At 40.6% G+C, this 19,571-nt stretch overlaps 1 protein-coding gene across 5 annotated transcripts in view; it reads right to left on the bottom strand.

The window, feature by feature from the left end:
- NPAS3 (neuronal PAS domain protein 3) overlaps window positions 1-19,571 on the bottom strand; it is a 639,348-nt gene that overhangs the window by 617,517 nt on the left and 2,260 nt on the right. For 3 of the 5 annotated variants that reach the window (XM_076345011.1, XM_076345014.1, XM_076345012.1), the window contains exon 1: window positions 17,806-18,114. The exons of the other annotated variants lie outside the window; for them this stretch is intronic. In XM_076345011.1, coding sequence (XP_076201126.1) covers window positions 17,806-17,855 — 50 coding nt within the window. In that variant the 5' untranslated portion in view covers window positions 17,856-18,114. Of the gene's footprint in view, window positions 1-17,805; window positions 18,115-19,571 lie in introns of those variants that run through there. 5 annotated transcript variants of the gene reach the window in all.

Genomic DNA, 19,571 nt, shown 5'->3' with positions numbered 1-19,571 from the left:
TTCTTCAGAAGCTTGCTGCTCCCACAGAACAAGGATTTCTTTTCCTGTAATAATACTGTTTCCAGGTCAATAACGGGCATCAACATGAGCTGCAACGCTGGTTGAAAAATCAGGCTTTGGAGTGCTGGATGTTCACAGGAGCTCTTTTTTAATGTCCAGAAGCAGTTGTTAAAAATTACTCATCCACTCCACTTTATTTTGCACATTTCTGTACTGCCAACGTGATGTAAAACACTCCTGCACCATGAAGGGAAATTTTAATATTTAATCCTATTTTTTACATTCTTGAAGCATCGCGTATCTCTTAAGAGTCACATCAGACATAGCTAACCCAAATGTCACTAGCTGCAACTTTCATGAGTTTTTAAGTTATTTGCAGTTTTCTCATGTACCCACTTCTTACGGAAGTGAAACTTCCTTCTGTTAATTGTCCATTTCCAGCATCTCCTTTACCAAGATCCAGTGTCAGTGGACCTCTGAGAAATTCTCACTTACGTCAAATTATCTATCACCTGCAATATACAACTGAATTCCTTGGTTTCTTCCAGAACACCTAGGAATATACATGTAGTAAATATAAATAAAATCTCAAGTGGCAGGAGACCTATTGATGCTCAAGGCACAGCTTATGAGCAATTAAAAAAAAAATGCAGACACTTATTTCAGCCTGAACCATTGATAATGAATGTCTGTAGCATGCTTCCATTTCTGATTAATCCTGTCCACAATGTTAAGTATAAGAAGAACAAACAGAATTCCACAGTTCCCAAATAGTTTTGCATCATTTTGGATATAAAACAAGACTCCTGATTAGTAACTTCCTGGGATTTTTTCCCTCTAGAAAATAACTGATGCTCATTACCTATGGACTGTGCTACAGCCATAATCTTAGTATCTATTATGATCCCCAACATTTTAAAATAATCTGATTCAATCTTTCTGTCCTAGATGTTGACTCCCACTGTTTCATTGCAGGTGAATTTCTATCCCTTAAATTCAATATACAATTTCTGAATCACAATATTCAGTGTCACGTATAACAAACTTGATCACAACTGAAGATCAACCATCTGCTGTGGTGTATCCTTTAATCAGGGTTTGTTCAGCCACCAAAAATCACTGCTGTTACTGACCTGCCCTTAACATTTTTCTTGCAAAGTTCATATTCAAATTGACTATATTCCACTAACATCCATAAAATTAGTGTTTCCTATTGGAAGGCTCTACAATTTTAGAGTTGGTCTACTCGACAAGAAACCTCAGATCTCAGGACTGTGGTGGACTTTATCAGTGTGCAGCCTTGCAGCGAAGAAGGCCAACTGCATACTGAGCTATATTAACTAGACTGTATGCAGCAGGTGCCCCCCTCTTTCCAACACTTGTAAGATTGCATCAGGAGTACTGAGTCGAGTTTGGGGCTCTCCAGTACAAGAAATACAGGGACATACTGGAGCAAGCCACTGCAGAAAGCCACCAAGATACATAGAGGACTGCACTACATAATGCACCAGGAGAGGCTGAGAGAACAGGGCTTGTTCAGCCCTAAGAACAGCAGGTGAAAGAGAGCTCTCATTTCTGTCTACAGCTATCTAGTGGAATGTTACAAAGCAGATGGAGCCAGACCCTTCGCAGAGGTGTGCAGCTGTAGGACAAGAGGCAAAGACACAACCTGGAACACAGGAACCTCCAATTAAATATTAGGAAAACTTTTTTGTCATGAAGTGGTCAAACACTACAAGCTGGTCAGGGATGTTGTGGAATCTCCATCCATGGAGATACTCAAAACCTAACTGGACACAGTTCTGGACAACCTGCTCTAGCTGACCCAGCTTCAGCAGGGGGGATTCGACTAGAGGTCCCTGCCAGCCTCAGCTATTTTGTGATTTGAAGCAAGTCATAGCCTAAGCCTCTCATGACATCATATGGTAAACCCAGGCCCTGTTCAAGACTGTGATACACATTCAAACCTGAAAATAAATCAGGGTGTTTCCTCCTCTTCCAAATATGCTGTGGAACAAATCAAGCTTCCTTTCACTCTCCTTCCAAAACACTCCTTTAGGCTTCTCAGTTGTATTTGCTCATTCAGAAGTCTACACAGTGATGTTAGTACAATGTTCTTCTACAACACCAGCACCATTTTCCCTCTCAAGGTCCTAGGAAATGTGGCCATCCGAGTTTCAATTTCTTCTCATGGAACTCTGCAAATCTCTCCTCCTGATTCTGCTTATCAGATCTTCGTCAGACAATCAGGTATGGATATCAACCTTCTGATGAACAGCATTCCACAATCAATTTCTTTTTCCCCTCCCCTTCCTTAAACAAATCAACATGAGAGGAATTATTTCAAGCTAGAGGAACTTACGAAGTGCAAACTGTATACCTGCTGCTACCTCAATAAATCTGAAGCCTTTCTAATAGTGCCAAGTCTACACTGATATAACAGCAAAATGTGACTTCAAATACTTCTGTATATAATTAATTAAATTTACACACATGATAACCTATCTCTGCTAGTATGCAAACTTACATATTTATGAAAACAGTTATTATGAATCAGTTCTTTCTCCAAAAATGACACAAATACAGGAATTATACAGGGACTGATATTACATACCTTTGACAAAAGTTATCAATATATACTTCGAATATATGCCCTTTAAACTAATGTCCATATCACTACTTGTTGGTTTTGTTTACTGTTAACATGTATAAAATAGATTGCATCCCAGTTTAAAAGTATAATACACATGGACATTCACACGTGTTCATTGCAGTGTTCAAGTCATCACCGCAATTAATTTTATGCCATTGGGGTTTCACCAAGCAAAATAATATCCAAGCATTTAATTTTACTGAATTCACCCTGTTTAATATGCACTTTGATTGATGGTAAAAAAATCAAACTTCAAATATGAGTGTAAAATTAACTACTACGTTACAGAAAACCCTTTCCAACAAATGAAAAATAAACAGCAATTAAAATTATGAACTCTTCAAAGCAGGGACTCTTCTTTTTTTTTTTTCAAGGCATCATATGGTATGACGCCTTGTCCATACAGTCCCAATAAGGTCTTTCTTAGTCATATCAACATGAGACAAAAATACATTATGGAGCAGTGTAATTAAGCTGTGACACATCTCATATCCATTCATGAAATGTGCTGAAAATAATACTAGCCAAAACTACTTAGCTGAGGCCATTTTCTCCAACAGTTTTCTAAGAGAGAGAATCACCAAAGAGACTTGCTACAGCTTCCAGAAACATCCTACAGAACAACGTAAGAAAAGGCATGCTGGGTCAGACCATTGTTTCCTTTATCCCATCTCCAACAATCCCCAAAGGCAGGTGCAAGGAACAACATAAAAACAGTGACAGCATATATGATACGCACCCACAGTCTCCCATCACTTCGAGTGCAGGCACTTCCTCAGATAGATATGTATTTAGTAACATTCAGTGGATTTCTCAGCCATTAATTTGTCCCGCCTCCTCTGAAATTCATAGAAGCTTTTCACACCCCAACCCACTTAAAAGACATCACTTCCTCTTAGACAGGCACTCAGTATCCCAGATCAGCAAGCACACAGAAAAGTAAAGATCGGTAATAAATGAAATATTTTTTTTATTGACAAAAATATTCAGATTAGCAGCAGTAACTGTAGTACTAACACGTCCACTAGGTAACCAAGTGACAAAGGACAAAAACCCTGTCCCTAGCCCCCAAAATCTTACAGTGCAAGTATCAGATAACAGACAGGAAACTATTTAGAAGCAATAAGGCAACAGCAGCTAGCATCACAAGAAGTGATATCTTGTTAGAAGTAGCTTGATGGTGTCACGGTTTTGTAGGCATTTCAGGTAACAATCAGGTAACAATCATCTTGGGAAGAGAGATGAACTCAGAAGATGAGGTTACGAAGGAGTACTAGTCCAAGCGTAAGGTATCAAACAAATGTGTGTTTGCAAATACAGCAAATGGGTGACAGGGCTGGTCTTACAACTTGAAGGAGAACCTTGGCAAAGAGAAACGGTAAGACACAGATGGGTGAAGAAGGTTTTGAACTTCGGGCAAGTTACTAATATTTCATGCACCAGAGAAGGGAGGCCAGTCGGGATATAAAAAGACATGGTCAGAGTGACAGTCTGTCACTCCAAAAATGATCTCTGTAAGAGGATTCTGGACAGATATGACTGGAGAAAGAATAATCCTCAATGGTAGTGAGGATGAGCATTTAACTGAAGAGTAGGCAGGAAAGCACATACAGCAGGGATGTTAGGCAGAAAAAGCCTGCAAGACTTAGATGTAGTCTGAATGCAAAGAACTCAACAACAAAAATTATACTAGGTCAGTAAAAAAACATATAGCACAGAGAGTTCCTTTCCATGATATCCCATGTCAGCATCCAGCAGTCAGCTGTGTAAAAACTTCCTGAAGTTCAGTTGCATCATCACTGCCACGTTTAATACCTCCTCAGAGACATAACAGAGTAATGCCTGATCCATTTTTGAACCTGTTCATATTTTGACCTCTAAAACACCCTTTGGCAAGGAATTCAACTACTCAATTGCATGTTATGTTGGGGGGGGAGAGGGGGAGCACACAAAAAAGCCCCCAAAACAACAAGAACTAAAAAACTTACGTTAAATGCTTTAAAACTGTTTCCTGAGAATTACACAGGATGTTTCCTTGTTCTCATAATATTAGTTAATGAATAATTGTTCCCTGATTGCCTTCTTGAGGCCTTGCATGTTATAGCTGATTCCTCTCAGTCATCTCTTTTCCAAGATGAAGTATTTTTAACTTTTCCTCTGACAAAACTCCTTCCATATATCTCATCAGCCTTCACGCCCTTCTCTCAAACTACAGTATCTTTTTGAAATTATAACAAAAGTACACACAATACATAGACTGCACACACGGTGGATTTATGGATTGGCATAATTATATCAAAGTTCATGTTTTCTGTTTGGTTTTCTATTTCTTTCCTACTAATACCAAATACTCTCCTTGCCTTTTTAATTGCTAAGCTATGAGGGAGAGGTCTGTATCAGTGAAATTGCCAAATTACGGACCTGTCCTAACAGGCAATATGGCAGTGTTATCCCAAAAAGTAGATGGAGGGCTTGGAAAGAACTCTAGGAGATCTGTTATGACTAAGGGAGTCTAAGTTAGACAATAAAGGAGGAGATTACAGAGAATCAAGACTACATTTTCATTGAGAGAGAAATACCATGAGCCCATGAATCATCTGCAAAGAAATAATACTTGAATTGTTTCCACATAAGATTATGCAAAGATGAAGAGCAGAATGAGGAAAAAAAAGGGGGCGGCTGAGAGACAACACGTTGCAGAACTCCCACACAAAGCTGCATAATGAATGAGAAAGATCCTCCAAAGGATGCACTGAAGAAGTGATCAAAGTATCCAGCAGAAAGAGGACATTTGCCAAGAAGTCACAGGGCAAAAAGAACAGGAACATGGTCAACTGTTTTCACAGCTGATTGACAGGTTGACAGGATCAAAACTTAAGATTTAAAGTGCAATTCACACAATGATTTAGAAGTGCATCTTGCATGGAGAGGCAGTCTCAGAAGCAACCCAATGGGATCACCCCACTTAGTTGCATATGCCTCTGCTCTGCCTTTTAACGTGCCCTTAGCACTACTGCCCATCACTGCAATGCACTCTGCATCTGTGTTTGCTTCTGCTTTCGTAGCATAGGGCTATAGTATGATGCTAAGAAGCTGCTTTACTCATGTGATTGCAATGCCCAGAGCTTTCTGTATAGCAAATGAATTTGCCTTATACAGCCTTCTGAGCTATAGTTGTATTACACAACTTTATGCGAGACAGCTCCTGACTCTACCAGGAACTGGGCTACAAGTGGAAGGGTCGCCCCACTGCTACGGATCTGCATCTCCTTTTCCTCACCCGTTCCCAGACCAGTTAACCAGGTTAGCCACCTTCCACTAAGCTTTCTCTCACCATAGAAAGAAATTACTGAAAAATTTAATTAATACAGTTTCCCATCCTGAATTCTCTTCAGAGAATCTGTCCATGAAGTGGGACAGTCTAGATCAAAATTACTGTTTAAAAATTATTTTGAATCCTCCCATTCCTCTCTAATTTGCATTCACATCTTCCATGAAAACTGTTTTGTAGATCTGCTACAGATTGCACAACAGCCAAAATGAGTAAGAAACTCTATAAACTGATTTGTTTTCCAACGATTACACATGCACACACACATACTCATACACGCTTCTATATATCAATGACTTCTGAAAATACAAATGGAAATGACATAGTGATCTTCCAAGCATTCTGCTTTCTTTTTCATTGCACACAGAAAAAAAAAAAGAAAGAGAAAAAAAATTCTTAACTAATACACTTTAGTTATTAAAATTTTCTGTCCCTTAGAAAATAGATAAATTAATTATAATTAGCTCCCACTTGGATAATTTTGTGTATAGCATTCATATCAGTGATCGGGTAAAAAAAAGGGCAAAATCAACACATACATTTTCTTAAATAAAGACTTGCATAAAACAAAGTCAGGCACTCGGTTCCTCTTTCATTCCATATGATACACAGCTGCGTCAATCCCATCAGGAAACAGGCAACAGGAAATTCTTAACATTCTGAAGAGAAATCTAAAGATGTGTCTCATCACCCTTCCTCCTAAAAGTGCTTTTTGATTGTCTAAAAGACGTTTACACCAGTTCTAAAATTATTAATTACTTTACTTAGCTTTTAAGCAGCTATAGGCCTCATTAAGTAACTAACAAAGAGTCAAAAATATATTTTTTTGTAAGTTGCCTTCACTTTTTCATTTCCTCCGTCCCAAAATATAAACCGATAAGGAAAGCTTGACCCCTATGGACAAAATCAAAGCCAAGTACCCTAGCTACTGGAAAATGTTCCTTCATAATGTGCTGCTCCTGTGTTATTTGTGTTTCTAACTATAGCACTTGCATATATAATTCCATTATACTTTTATAAATCACCGTTTTGAAAAATGCTTTTGAACCATTAATATATTTTCCTGGTTAAAATTCTTTGAGATGTTCTTAACAAGAGTCTTAGATAATGAATTTGGGCAAACTCTGGAACAGTCTTTACAGTATTATCATTCTCATTAATTTTCAGAACTACCCACTGTGTTGAGATGATTGTCATGGGCCTAAGACTTCAATTTGGCTAAATATTTTTGCATATATTTCAACATATAAGTAACTAACAGATGTTTCAAATGTTAAGTTCACATTCTAGAAATAGTTAAATGTTTACTGTAATATCATAATTTGTTTTTGCACTCACATTTATTTTTCTGCTTCTAGCTTTAAACACTCCGTCAGAGTCCTGGTTGGCTGTAGACAAAATGCTTTAAAACGACTTCACAAGAAAACAAAACATACTCGATTTAGTAAATACAGCTGTGCTTTTAAAGAAAGAAAAAAACCCACCACACTTAACAGTACCACAAATGAAAAACAAAGAAAAGAAAAGAAAAGAAAAGAAAAGAAAACACTTAATGCTAGAAATGTTACTTTTACCTAAGGTCCAGACTTCATGTAAACCATTTTAAATTGTTTGCATAATAAAAGCTTTTAAATTCATATTTTATATTCACTTTAGAAACCTAATATATTCTGCTGTTTTACATCATTACTAGAAGGCTATATTAGATGGAAAAAAATTACTTTTAAAATGTTAATACACAGCACATACGGTATCTTACTTTAGTCCAGATTATTCTTTTTTCATTGCTTTTTTTGGTTATCTTTGAAGACTGCTCCTGTTTCCATTGTTTCATCCTTAACCATTCACATATCAGAGCAATAAGTATTTCATTACTGGTTTATCTGTCCAGAGGCTTGAGAAGCAGTAACAATTAACCCTCCCTTCACAGTGATTGATACAGGCTTTGCTTTCAATTTGTTCCACTACACAGATCATGAAATTCTGAATGCGATCATCCTTATTGACCTACACTTTCAAACACACGGCTACAATGAGATGAAAGTAATTATTAAAAGGAACACAGGACTACTCAATGCTGAAACGAAGTCTTGAAAATCTTTTAGATGACCTTCTCATAAAACTAGCATTATTTGATGTGAAATAAAATGATGGATTTGCTTCATAATCTGGAAATATTACATTTAAATCTGATCAAGGTATGATATCATTATATCATATAAGCCCAGCTCTAACACCATATCAATTCATATCTGACCCAATAAACAGTGACTTCAACCAGAGTGATCATAGTAGGATCAGGCCCTATATATTTTAAAAGTTCCTCCGTCAGCTTTATTTTACACCAGCTCTGTTTGAAATGTTGTGTTAAAAATGACAAGACTGTAATTACTATTCTACTATAGTCTGTTTCAAAAAGACATGGTGTTTCTTTTTAAGATCCTGGACTTCTTGAGGCACCTAATGTAAATAAGTACACAGGAAATTCAGACTGCTAAGGAAAAATGAGAAACTCAAGTCAGATTTCCATCATCGGCTGAGATGAACCAAGACCTATATACACCCCTGCTGGAGACTTACTGCAGTGGAAAACAAGTATTTTTCATAAACCCTTGAAAAATAACCCCACCAAAATATTAATTTCTTGTAATTGATACATTTTTGAAAAATGCAAAAGGACTGGTAGGTGAGCAGTAATGACAGAACTATTTAAAATATGGGCTGCAGTCAAAGAAAATCAGGATAGAAAACTGTGCAGAAGGATGTTCTTACAGGCCCGAGGCTCTAATCACAAAACAGAGTGATGGAGATGAACCAATACTGCATGGATTAGCAATGAATTATTTTGAACTATAATCATGTGCCAGCACAAAGGGGAGGTAAAAACTAGCCATTACTCACAAGCTGATCTGCAGATAAGAAGAAAAAAAAGTAAAAAGGGGAAAAAATTTATATGCTAAACTGAGTCGGGAGAATAATGAAAATCTAAAATGTTGTTACACTTCAAGTAACATTCTATTTAATGTCTTTCGTGTACTGTATAATATCGACTATTTACACAATACAATCTGTAAGATGCTGGGGCTAAAGCAGGGTTAAATCAGATAACTCTTCTGTAAATTAGTACTGGATAATAATACGTGCTGAAAAATATCCTACCAGAAGAGTTAGTTTTAAAATAACACACATGGGTACTAATTTGTCCCACTGTAAAATTGCAGGAAACACATATATATATGTGCATAGGTAGAGATAGGTAGAGATATATGCAAATGTGTATATGCACATGCACATTTATGTATACATATGCATATATAATGAGGGATTTAATTTCCATTAGTCCATCTGAAAGCAAAGCACCACCATCTTAAGATTCAATGTTAGTTTTCCCACTCGGGGAAAAAAAAAATGTTAGAACTAATTTTGTGAGAAAAAAAATCAAAACTGCTATCCACAAAGATTCCTGAGATTCTTATGAACAGACTGTTTAAATGAAGAGCACTTTAATCAGTAGAGGAATCCTCACGTTTCTAATGTCTTGCTGTGCATTCTGCAGGTTATAGTAGCAGCTGGTAGAGGTCATATATCTTTTGTGAGCATCCCAAAAAGGCTCACTGCCAGACTGTTAAATTATGAATAAGCAATGAACAAAAGAATGCAGATACGGTGGTGACAAGATAATCCAAGCAAATTTATCTATGACAAATTTCACAGGATTAACAAATTACATTTACACAGAACAATAAAAATGTGCAAAAAAAAGGATGAGCCTACTTTTCCCTCACAGCATTAGAGGAAAAAAAATCACCATTCCAATGCAAGTATTTACATTTAACTTTTTCTAAAGTAAGACATTTGTAACTTGCTGAAGACAATCAACTAGCATTATTTCCTTTCAAGCAAATACATATACTGTGTCTATCTAACATATAACATATGGCTACACTTTGCAGTATACATGTATACAAGTCAGTGGAAAATCTTTTGAAGTTTTCCTCACAATTAGTAACAAGCAGAATAAATATAGAAGAATTCTAATTTTGCTTTTCAGGTGGAATATTCTGCCATTCTCTGTCAGTTAAAAGACACTTTTTCCCTTAATCATTTTGGGTTTTGTTCCTATTTGAACTGAACAAATATTGTAATGTATGATAATTGCCACAAGAAAAAAATAAGTCATGAATAAGACTTAAATACTTTTTTGCAGTAGTATCACAAAACCATTAAGAAACAATAAAAAAAAAAAATCATCACTCTGAAAGGATTCCTAAATCCAGAATCTAAATACTGGATGTTCCTAAAGATGCACATCCAGTATGTCAAATAATTTTTTGGGGAAGAAGAGGGGATTTGCAGTGTTTGCTACATCCTGCGGTCTCCTATTCTGGTCCTGGGAAGTGATACAAAAACAAAATTTGAAAAACTGCCCTCAAAAAGCATGGCATAAGTGTTTCCAAATCGCAATTCTGCAGAGAAGCATTTTTCTTCCTGTTAACAAAGGAATAAAAGGAAAGACGGCACCTCTTAGTTTCGAAATTTGAGTGTAAGTAGAGTGACTGATAAAAGGAACTGCATATATGTTTGAAAGATCTGGAATCTGCTGTATCTTTTCTAACATGCTTCTCATCTGAAGTCTGTATTTTCTGTCACCTCCATTTATTTCTTGTTGTTTGTTGATCCAAAACAGTTTTTTAGTAAAAATAAAATGGGTCTTCTGAAATCATATATATCATTTACGTATCAAATATATATTCCTGTTACAGAGCACTGCCTACAAACAGGAAACATCACTATTAAAGTGAACATCCAATTAATTAAGATACTTTAGTAAACTACTTGGATCCTTCAAACACTGCTACTTGAGTACCATTTATCTAGCTCATTCAGCCGTTGAAAAAAATTACTGTACTTTTGATTTTCCACAAGAAATGCAAGTTTTGTTGTAAAACTGAACAGCAACTCAGAAAGAATGAATAAATAAATTAGCCCAAAGCATTTGTTTCTCTTTTTATGTTCATCTTCTGTTTGTTACTTACCAAGAGAAAACAGTTTTGTTTTTTTACAATGCAGTTTTTTCTGAGAACCTCCTGTCCATACTGTCAGTAATTTATGCAAAGGTGAAGCAAACATGCCAATCCTACATCTAACTATAGTCAGACAAATAAAATCGGCTACTTTTTTTGCAGCTGAGAAGGTTGAAGGATAAGTACCACTGGCAGCTATTCTCTCTTTTAAGACTTTTTTCCTTTTTTAATCCTGCTGCCAGCACTGTACAGATTCAGTCACTCAGTTTCTTTCTATTGACCTCAACCTTGACCTGTGAAGACTGCCCACTTACATTTTTTTCCCACAAAGTAACAAATTCTGCCTCCCATCATCTCTAAGAAAAAAACAGCTTTCTACCAAGCATTCTTCTAAAATTTGGTATGTTATACTTTTGCTAAATGAATTACAGCTTTGGCAGGACAATTCTGAGCCACCTAACTCATAAACCTAGGCTGTGAGTAAACTGATCGTAAATGTGAATTTGCACATAACTTTCAAACATGACACGTAAGCAAGAGGGAAAAAAATCCCCCCATCATAATATAAATGTATCAGTTCTGTACCTAAATTTAACCAAAACTATAACCCTTTAGGATTTAATCCAAAATGACTGTTCAAAGACTATTCATTACTCAATAAAATTCAGTTTAAAACAATGTAATGTGTACTGAAGCCTGTTCTAAATTCCTGTTGGAGACAAAATTCCCAGGCAAGTATTTTAAAAGAAGCTTATAGGATTTAGGTGCCCATATTTCACTGAAATGCAGTATGTGTTGGATGCCTAAATCCAATAGGCTCTTCAGAAAATCCAAGCCCCAGGGACATTATTGTAGATTACATACATACATATTATTCAGACTATATCCTGTAAATTCACTATATACATATGTAAACCTAACATGCCTGCAGGTAATGGAACAGTACTTTTCCACTTAAATTATTTAACTAAGTATTGAACTTCTATTATATATCAAGCTAACAGCTAATTTTAAATTGCAATCAAGCCATTCTCTGAAAGCACTTTATTTCAGTGGAGGTTTTGCCTGTAAAAGAAATGTAAATCCCTCTAACGAAGGCAGTGTAATCTTTGAACACACAGTCAAAATGGGGGCTGGAATTTTATTCCTAGTGCTAACATTGACATCTTCTGCCACTTCTGCTAGTTCTCAAAAACGTTTTGTGCGTAACTATCTCATCAGTAAAATGTGTAGAATAGTGTTTACAGACCTTTCAAAGCACACTAAGCTACATAAAGAAACATATCTACAGAAATACTCAGTATTAATACTAAAGTCGTCTTCAGACATTGTATGACATCAGTGAGAAGTTCCCCAGAACAGACAAATGACAAGATATGACCGAAGAGTGAAAGTCCAAAACGCAACATACAAGAAAGGCTGGGAAAATAGCCTGTAACAAATCTTCAAAACTCTGCTTTCCGTAATCCGTTTCAAATTCTTGCTTACATATCACTTGTTCTCTAATGTGCCTGACTTTCGCCTGCACGCAGTGTGCCGGGTAAGGGCTGGCATAACTCTCAGTATCTAGCTGCAGCAGGCGGAGATCAGAATCTCCTTGAGGACTGCCCCATTTTCACTTGAGAATCTCAAGACTTTTGCATTTTACAATAATACACAGATGCAAAGTTCACTCCTCCTCCCACTAAGTACGTTAAAGTTTGTCATTGTGATCTCACTGAGAACAAATTCACACCTATTGAATTATATGGTAAAAATACTTTTATCCTTGCTTGTGATTCTCTGCACTATAATTATATGCATAATTTCATTTGGAACTTTTTTATAGATTAAGGTACAACTTGAACCCAATATTCTCCCAAAGACAGGGTCCAGTTCTGCCAAGTTACAGACACAAATACTATCTTACCCTTACCATACCTTCTTTGTCCTGTGTAATATACAACTATAACATACAAAAGTAACGAATATTTTTACTACTCGAAGTCTTGTTCAAATAAATGGCACAACGGTCCTATTCATTTGACTAGGACTTTGTGTATTGCAAAACTACTGCTCGAGCTAGTCACAGAACAATGCTCTAGTCATATAAGACATGGCAGCAACCATTATATTCTTACTATGGCACATCTTCTTCTGCAGCAAATTGCAATATTATTACAAATTATCCTTATTATGCAAAGTCCTATTAAACAAAAAGCCACGCACCTCATTCGCACTAATGGGACTTTGTATGTTAAAGATAACATGCAGTAGCCTTATAAATATTACAAAGAAAGAAATTGCCTCTTCTGAAAAAATGCTATTATTATGAAATGAATTTTCAAAACATTTCCTCTCATGGCCATAAATCCTTGGCAGCTTCTTTAAAAAAAAAAAAAAAAGCCCAACATTAAGCATAAACAAACAAACAAACAAACCAAAGAAACAAATGACTGGGGTGAAAATGCAAAGTCTTGGCTATGTACCTTAAAAATATCTTATGTTTAAAATATAAAAACAAATTTCCAGGCTGACACCCTGCAGAACAAGTTCGCTTGATTCATTTTGAAACAACGTGACTAATGCTGAAATCTCATCTCACATGAGGTGCTTTTACACCTGCAAGAGCTACTAGTGACAATAATATAAAATGAATCTGATGGACTGACTGAATGTAAGATTTCAGGAAATGGCCTCATAACATGAAATTCTAAAAACCCAATTACTTAATTGATATCAAATGAAATTCTGCCACGTTTGTAAAACGGCTTCAATGACAGCAGAATCAATCCCAAAATGTTAATAAAATGGTAACAGTTAAGTTTTCATGGTCAGTATCAGTTATTCAAAATTCTTATCTTAGCATACATTTTCCAATAAAGAGGGTATTGTATAAACATCATTTTATGAAACAAACGTTTATTTAAACATTGTACTTTTTACGAAGGACGCTGATGAAACTAATGCCTAGAATGTCAGTTTTCAACAACTGTTTTACATCACTCTCACAGTAAAATTCCCATCTGGGCTGGCAACTTGTGTGCCAAGTTTCAAACAAATGTGATTTGAAACTGCCAGTATATTAGACCCCGAAATTCAAGTGAGACGCTAATAAAAGCAGACGGATGTTGACAATATATCCTGATATTCTCTTAAAAATACCTATGGTTCTGGGTGCTGTATTAATCTGTTAACAAAACTCTCTAATTATCTATAACTTATTTATAACATAGCATTAGAATATAATGCCGTAAAATTGGTACCAAACAAGCTAACTGGATATAACTTGTAAGAAAAAAACCCGTTGTGCCATAAAGAATGTAGAAACAGTGCTGCAGACAAAACCTTGTTATTCAGAATCCCATTAGTTACTGAAAATATGTAATATAACTTTTGTTGATCAATACTCTCATGTAAGCTCTAAATAATGTATGATTCCAGTGGAGAAAAATGCAGCAAATCAAATATGGTGGGAGAATGTTTCAAATTATGAAGAGTAGCATGACTGCTAATCCATAAATCAGAAATCGGAAAGATTGTTGTAATGTGGGAGGGCTCTATTTAATAAAGGTCATTATAACTCCTGGCTCTAGAGCTATAAGATCTAATATCCTCTCTGGTAGCTCTATGATATGCCCATGCATTACTGTTCTTGTTGACAGTCTGTTGCCTTGGAAATATTTCATTATTTCAGTTTTTCCATTTGTAGACCCTTGGCCTTGTGATATGAAGGCCACCCTATTTCATATTTTCGATTATCATTTAAGCAATCTTCTGGAGCTATTTATATAAAAGCAAGTGTTAGACAATGCATATCATCATTTATCACTGCTATGTTTAAGCTCATGCTCTAGAAAGAAAAGCCAAAATAAAGGGGTTTTTTCTCTTTCACTTTAAACCAATAGCACTCTGATATTATGATACGCTTTACAAATCAATGCTGGCATATCATATGCATGACACTTCTGTCTATTTAATTTTCTTGGTTATATATCCACACAATTGAAAAACCCTAAACTGCTACTGTAACTGTAAAATTTGCTAACACTCATAGTTTAAAAGAAAATCAAACAAATGTAAGTGTGTAACTTTTCAAACTTTCTTTAAAAAACCTAAGGAGGTGAAAAAAGTTTCAAAACAATTCAAGTGCTTGGTTGCACCAGAGACTACTACTTTTTACATTTGTTCTGTAATCACTAACCTCTTGCTTGTAAAAATATAACACAATCTACCTAAATATTGTGGAAGTGAAGACTAAACAAAGAATGCACAGAAAGTTCACTTACAGGATTCTTAATCTTGAGAACTAGTTTACTGAAGTAGTAACTCAGAAGAGACTGCAAAAACCCTGAAGTAACTGATATGCGCCTGTATTTCAAATAGCTTGGCGCACACAGCTGAAAGGATGTGTACAAAGGCAGCTTAAATCAACAGTTACATGCAAGACTTCAGGAGCACATTACATAACTTTTAATAAAATGTACATGAGTGCCTGTTTATTGAAGCATTGATCGATCTTCCCCAAAACTTTTTTTAAAGAACAAGCAGATTGCTGTTATTTCTGCTACAAAAAATGTCATCAACTTCTACGTGTAATATTTATACCTAAACTGTTCAGAGCATTGTAAAGAGTCATAAGAAAGTGAACCCTAAGGACAAAAAACAACTGCTTGGACACTAGGCCAAGTTTGCGGCTATTAGTGTTCTAGGAATTTAGACTGCTTTTTCCCCTGAAATGATTACTCCTCCCACTCCCTACAGGGAAAAACTACTCCGATCCAACCTTTAAAATGACAGCATCAGAGCTGAACAAGAAGATGCTATTAAAGGGCATTAAATTAAATACAGTATATCCTCCTACAACTTCAATCAGAATTTCAGACCAAGTGTTATTTAGTTCAGCTCTCAAGTGGAGCAGAATAACAAATCGCGCACTTTGATTTACCTTCTCCGAATGCCAAATGGAGACAGGTGATAAAGAAAGCACTCATGCACAGGCTATGAAGTTTCCCCTAGAAATTAATTCTATCTTCAAGATTCCTATCTCAGAGAAATTCCCAAAATGGCACACAAATATGCTTCTGCTGGAGAGATTACTGAGGCTATCCTGGCAAATACACTTAGCACTAATATAGTACCATTCTCAGAAAGAAGACAGCGGAATTGTGTGTTGGGGGGGACAGGAGTTATTGATACAAATTGTTTTTCCAACAAAGAACTCTGCAGGAAAAAAGCCTGCTGCTGTAAGTGTTATTAACACAGTAGAAACGCCTTTGCAGCCACTGAAATGGAGATTTTAAAAAAATATTTTTAGCTGAAGATGAAAATCTGTAAGTTGTCATTGACTTCTGAGGATGCACTGTTTTCCCATTACACGTATCTCCAAATTCTGCTACATATCAATATAGCCTTGTCAAAATGCAACAGTTAATACTAATGCATCTAACACAGCCGCACTAACACTTCAGTGGCGAATATGAAATGTATGGTTTTCTGATACAGGGCAGTCTGCTTCCTTAGGAAAAATGGCATAGCTATTTAGATAAAATCTGTGGGTTTTGGAAATTGTACTAGAAATGCTGATCAAACTAAAAAATATAAGTTTGAAATTAAGATTAAAATGAGCCTGATTCCCTAGACTTTATTTTTGTTTAAATATTTTTCAGACTTACTTGTGCTGTGAAATAGAAACCGAATAACACATGACCAGCTACTTTTAAAAGCTGTCTAAATGTTAATTTCCATTTTTACAACTAACCAGGAACCTTCCTCACCCCTTACCCTCAAGTTCACTTGTAACGCTGAAGGGGGGGGGGGGAGGGGGGAGGGCAGGAAAAAAGCCCACGCCAAACCCTCTGGCTGCTCTCCTTCTGGGCATACATCTCATCGCAGTGTAGCAATGGAGCTTTGAATACTTTTGTAAGAATCACAAAGTAACATCACATGAACTTGTACTCTTGTTTCCTACCAGTCACTTCTAGAAAGATTCACTTTACTAGAACAAATCCGCTACGGGCAATTCGTGTCACCAGCAGAGCAGATTAATAGCAAGCACTCTCCCCCAACAAAAGTATATGGGGCAGGCGGCGGGCCGGGAAGCAAACGGGGGGTAGCGCGACCCCCGCCCTGCCTCCCGGCCCCCGCCTCCCTCCCCGGGCCCCGCGCACCGCCGCACCGCCTCCCCGCCCGCCCGCGGACCGGCTCCGCTCTGCCCACCCCGGGGGGCGCCGGCACCCGCGGCCCGCCCGGCGGCGGGGCGGGGGGGCCGGGCCGGGCAGCCCCGCGGGCGCAGCTGGCGGCGCGGCCCCCCCGCTCCGGCCTAGCCGCACTTGAACCGCACCGGCGGGGCCGGCCCCTCCGCCCGGCAAGCCGGGCCTGGCGCGGCGCTCCGCCGCCCCCGGGCCGCCGAGCGGCTGGGGCCGCCCGGGGGGGCCTGCCGCCTGCGCGCACACACACAGACACACACACACACACACACGCCCGCTCGCCAACGCGCCCCGCCAAGCACCGGCTCCGGCAAGCCGCGGCGGTGCGGCTGCCGGAGCGGGGCTGCTGCTGCGCGGCTCGCCCTGTGTGTGTGTGCGTGTCTGTGTGTGTGCGTGTCTGTGTGTGTGCGTGTCTGTGTGTGTGCGTGCAGCTGGCGGTACGCACTAGGAGGAACTCCCGGTGCCCGGCTGTGCGAGCAGCGGGTGCCGGCGGCAGGTCCCCCCACCCCGGCATGGCAGCCAGCCCCGGCCCCCGGCGGCGGCGGCCCGGCCCGGCCCGGCGCTGCTGCGGCTGCTGCTGCTGCAGGTTCAATAAAGAGAAAGTGTTACCGTTCTCGCCTGGAAGGATCCTGCTGAAAGCTTGGCTTGGTGGGCGCCATCTTCCTGGGATTTTTTTTTTTTTTCCTCCTCTCTCCCTTACTTTTCCCCCTCCTGATGTTGGTGTGTGTTGTGTGTCTAGCAGCAGCAGCGGCGGCAGCAATGGCCCTGGTTAGCCAGACAGGCTAAGGAAAAGTACTGAGGCCAAAGCATCGCGGGCTCCCACTCCTCCGCGCAGTCCTGGTGCAGGTTGCTTGCTCGCTTGCTTGCTAGCGCTGCTGCTGCCGCTGCCGCCGTCCATAAGCCGAGGAGCGGAGGGAGCCGGGGCCCCGCCGGCCCCAGAGACATGCCCAGCGCAGGCAGCGGCGGCGGCCGGCGCCGGCGGCGGCAGCGGCGGGGAGAGCGAGCCGTGGCGCAGCCCCGGCGGGCAGCCCGGCCGCTGGCATCGCCCGGCAGGTGCGGCACACACACACACACACACACGCACACACACTCTCTCGCACACTCGCACACACTCACACCCCCGCGCCCGCGGGCCGGGCTACGCGGGGTGCCAGGCCATGGGGCTAGCGGGGCGGGGGCGGGGGAGGGAAGGAGGGGAGTCAGGGATCTCCGGGCTTGACCGCTGTGAAAGTATTTCTGGGCATTTTCCAGCTGCTTCCCCAGCTCCGCTCCCACTCTGCGTGCAGGGGACACAGCCTCCGCTGCCGGCGCAACAACGCCACTCAGTTGCAGTTTCGCACACTTCCCTCCTCTGGAGCCTGGGCTCCAGCAGGGAAGAGGGGCTGAGGGAGGCAGGGACTCTCTCTCCAACTCTGCGGGCGCGGAAGCGCGGCGGGTGCACATCGCGCGTAGGCGGCCTGTCCCCCGTGGGCTCCCACGGCGGAGGACGGGCCCGGGCGGGGGCGCGGGCCGGGCGCGGGCAGGCGGGGGGTGCGAGCGCCCTGCGGTCCACGGGGCCGTACACGGGGGCGCCTGGCGCCCGCCCGCGTGGACGGCGCGGGCCCGGGGGAACCCCGCGCACCCCCCTGGCCCCCTCCGAGAACGTGCGCGCACGTCCTGAGAGTACGGGCTAGGTACTGGCGGGGTAAAGGGCGTAATGCTGGAAACGTTAACTGAGAGCGATGACCCGCTTTGTTGGGAAAGGGTGTAGCGCTTCACGCAGTTTTACTGGAGAGTATGAAACTAACCATGAAACGAAGGAGCGGGGAAAAGAAACCGCTACCTTAGTTGTTCCTTCCAGGACATCGGGAAAACCCGAGCGCTGAGAGCTTTTAAAGGAGAAATCACTCCTTCGCTAAAAGCTTTCCATCTCCACGGTAACTTTGTGGCTGCTCTGCTGCTGCCTTGGAAGTACAGCTTCCCGGGCCTGATCCTGCTCCCAGGGAAAATCCAGCCGGCTTCCTTGGGGAAAGGAGCAAGCCCCGAAAGTCGGGGGGACTTATTCACGAGAAACGTTTCCGCGACAACGCCAAAAGTTGGGGGGGTGGGGGGGAGGTGAGCGCGCGTGTGAGCCGCAGGGGAGAGCCGGTGGGGAAGAAGTTGGCAAAGCACCTGGAAGTTTGGCTGCGGGGCGTCGTCCGCGCACCGGGGGCCGGAGGGTTTCTTCCCGCGGGAGGCAACCGGGCCGGCGTAACTTTGCGCGGAGCGGCCCGGGCCGCCCGGGGAGGAGAAGGGGGTTGGCCGCGGCCCGCCCCGCGCTGCGCACGTCCGGCCTCCGCGCGGCCGTTGCGCACGTGCGCAGCCCCCGGCGGGATGGCGGCCGCCTGGCCTGGAGT

This window comes from Aptenodytes patagonicus, chromosome 7 (genome assembly GCF_965638725.1).
Source record: "Aptenodytes patagonicus chromosome 7, bAptPat1.pri.cur, whole genome shotgun sequence".
NCBI lineage: Eukaryota > Metazoa > Chordata > Aves > Sphenisciformes > Spheniscidae > Aptenodytes > Aptenodytes patagonicus.
Note: the sequence above shows the minus strand (reverse complement) of the source record. Positions and strands in the feature narration are given on the sequence as shown.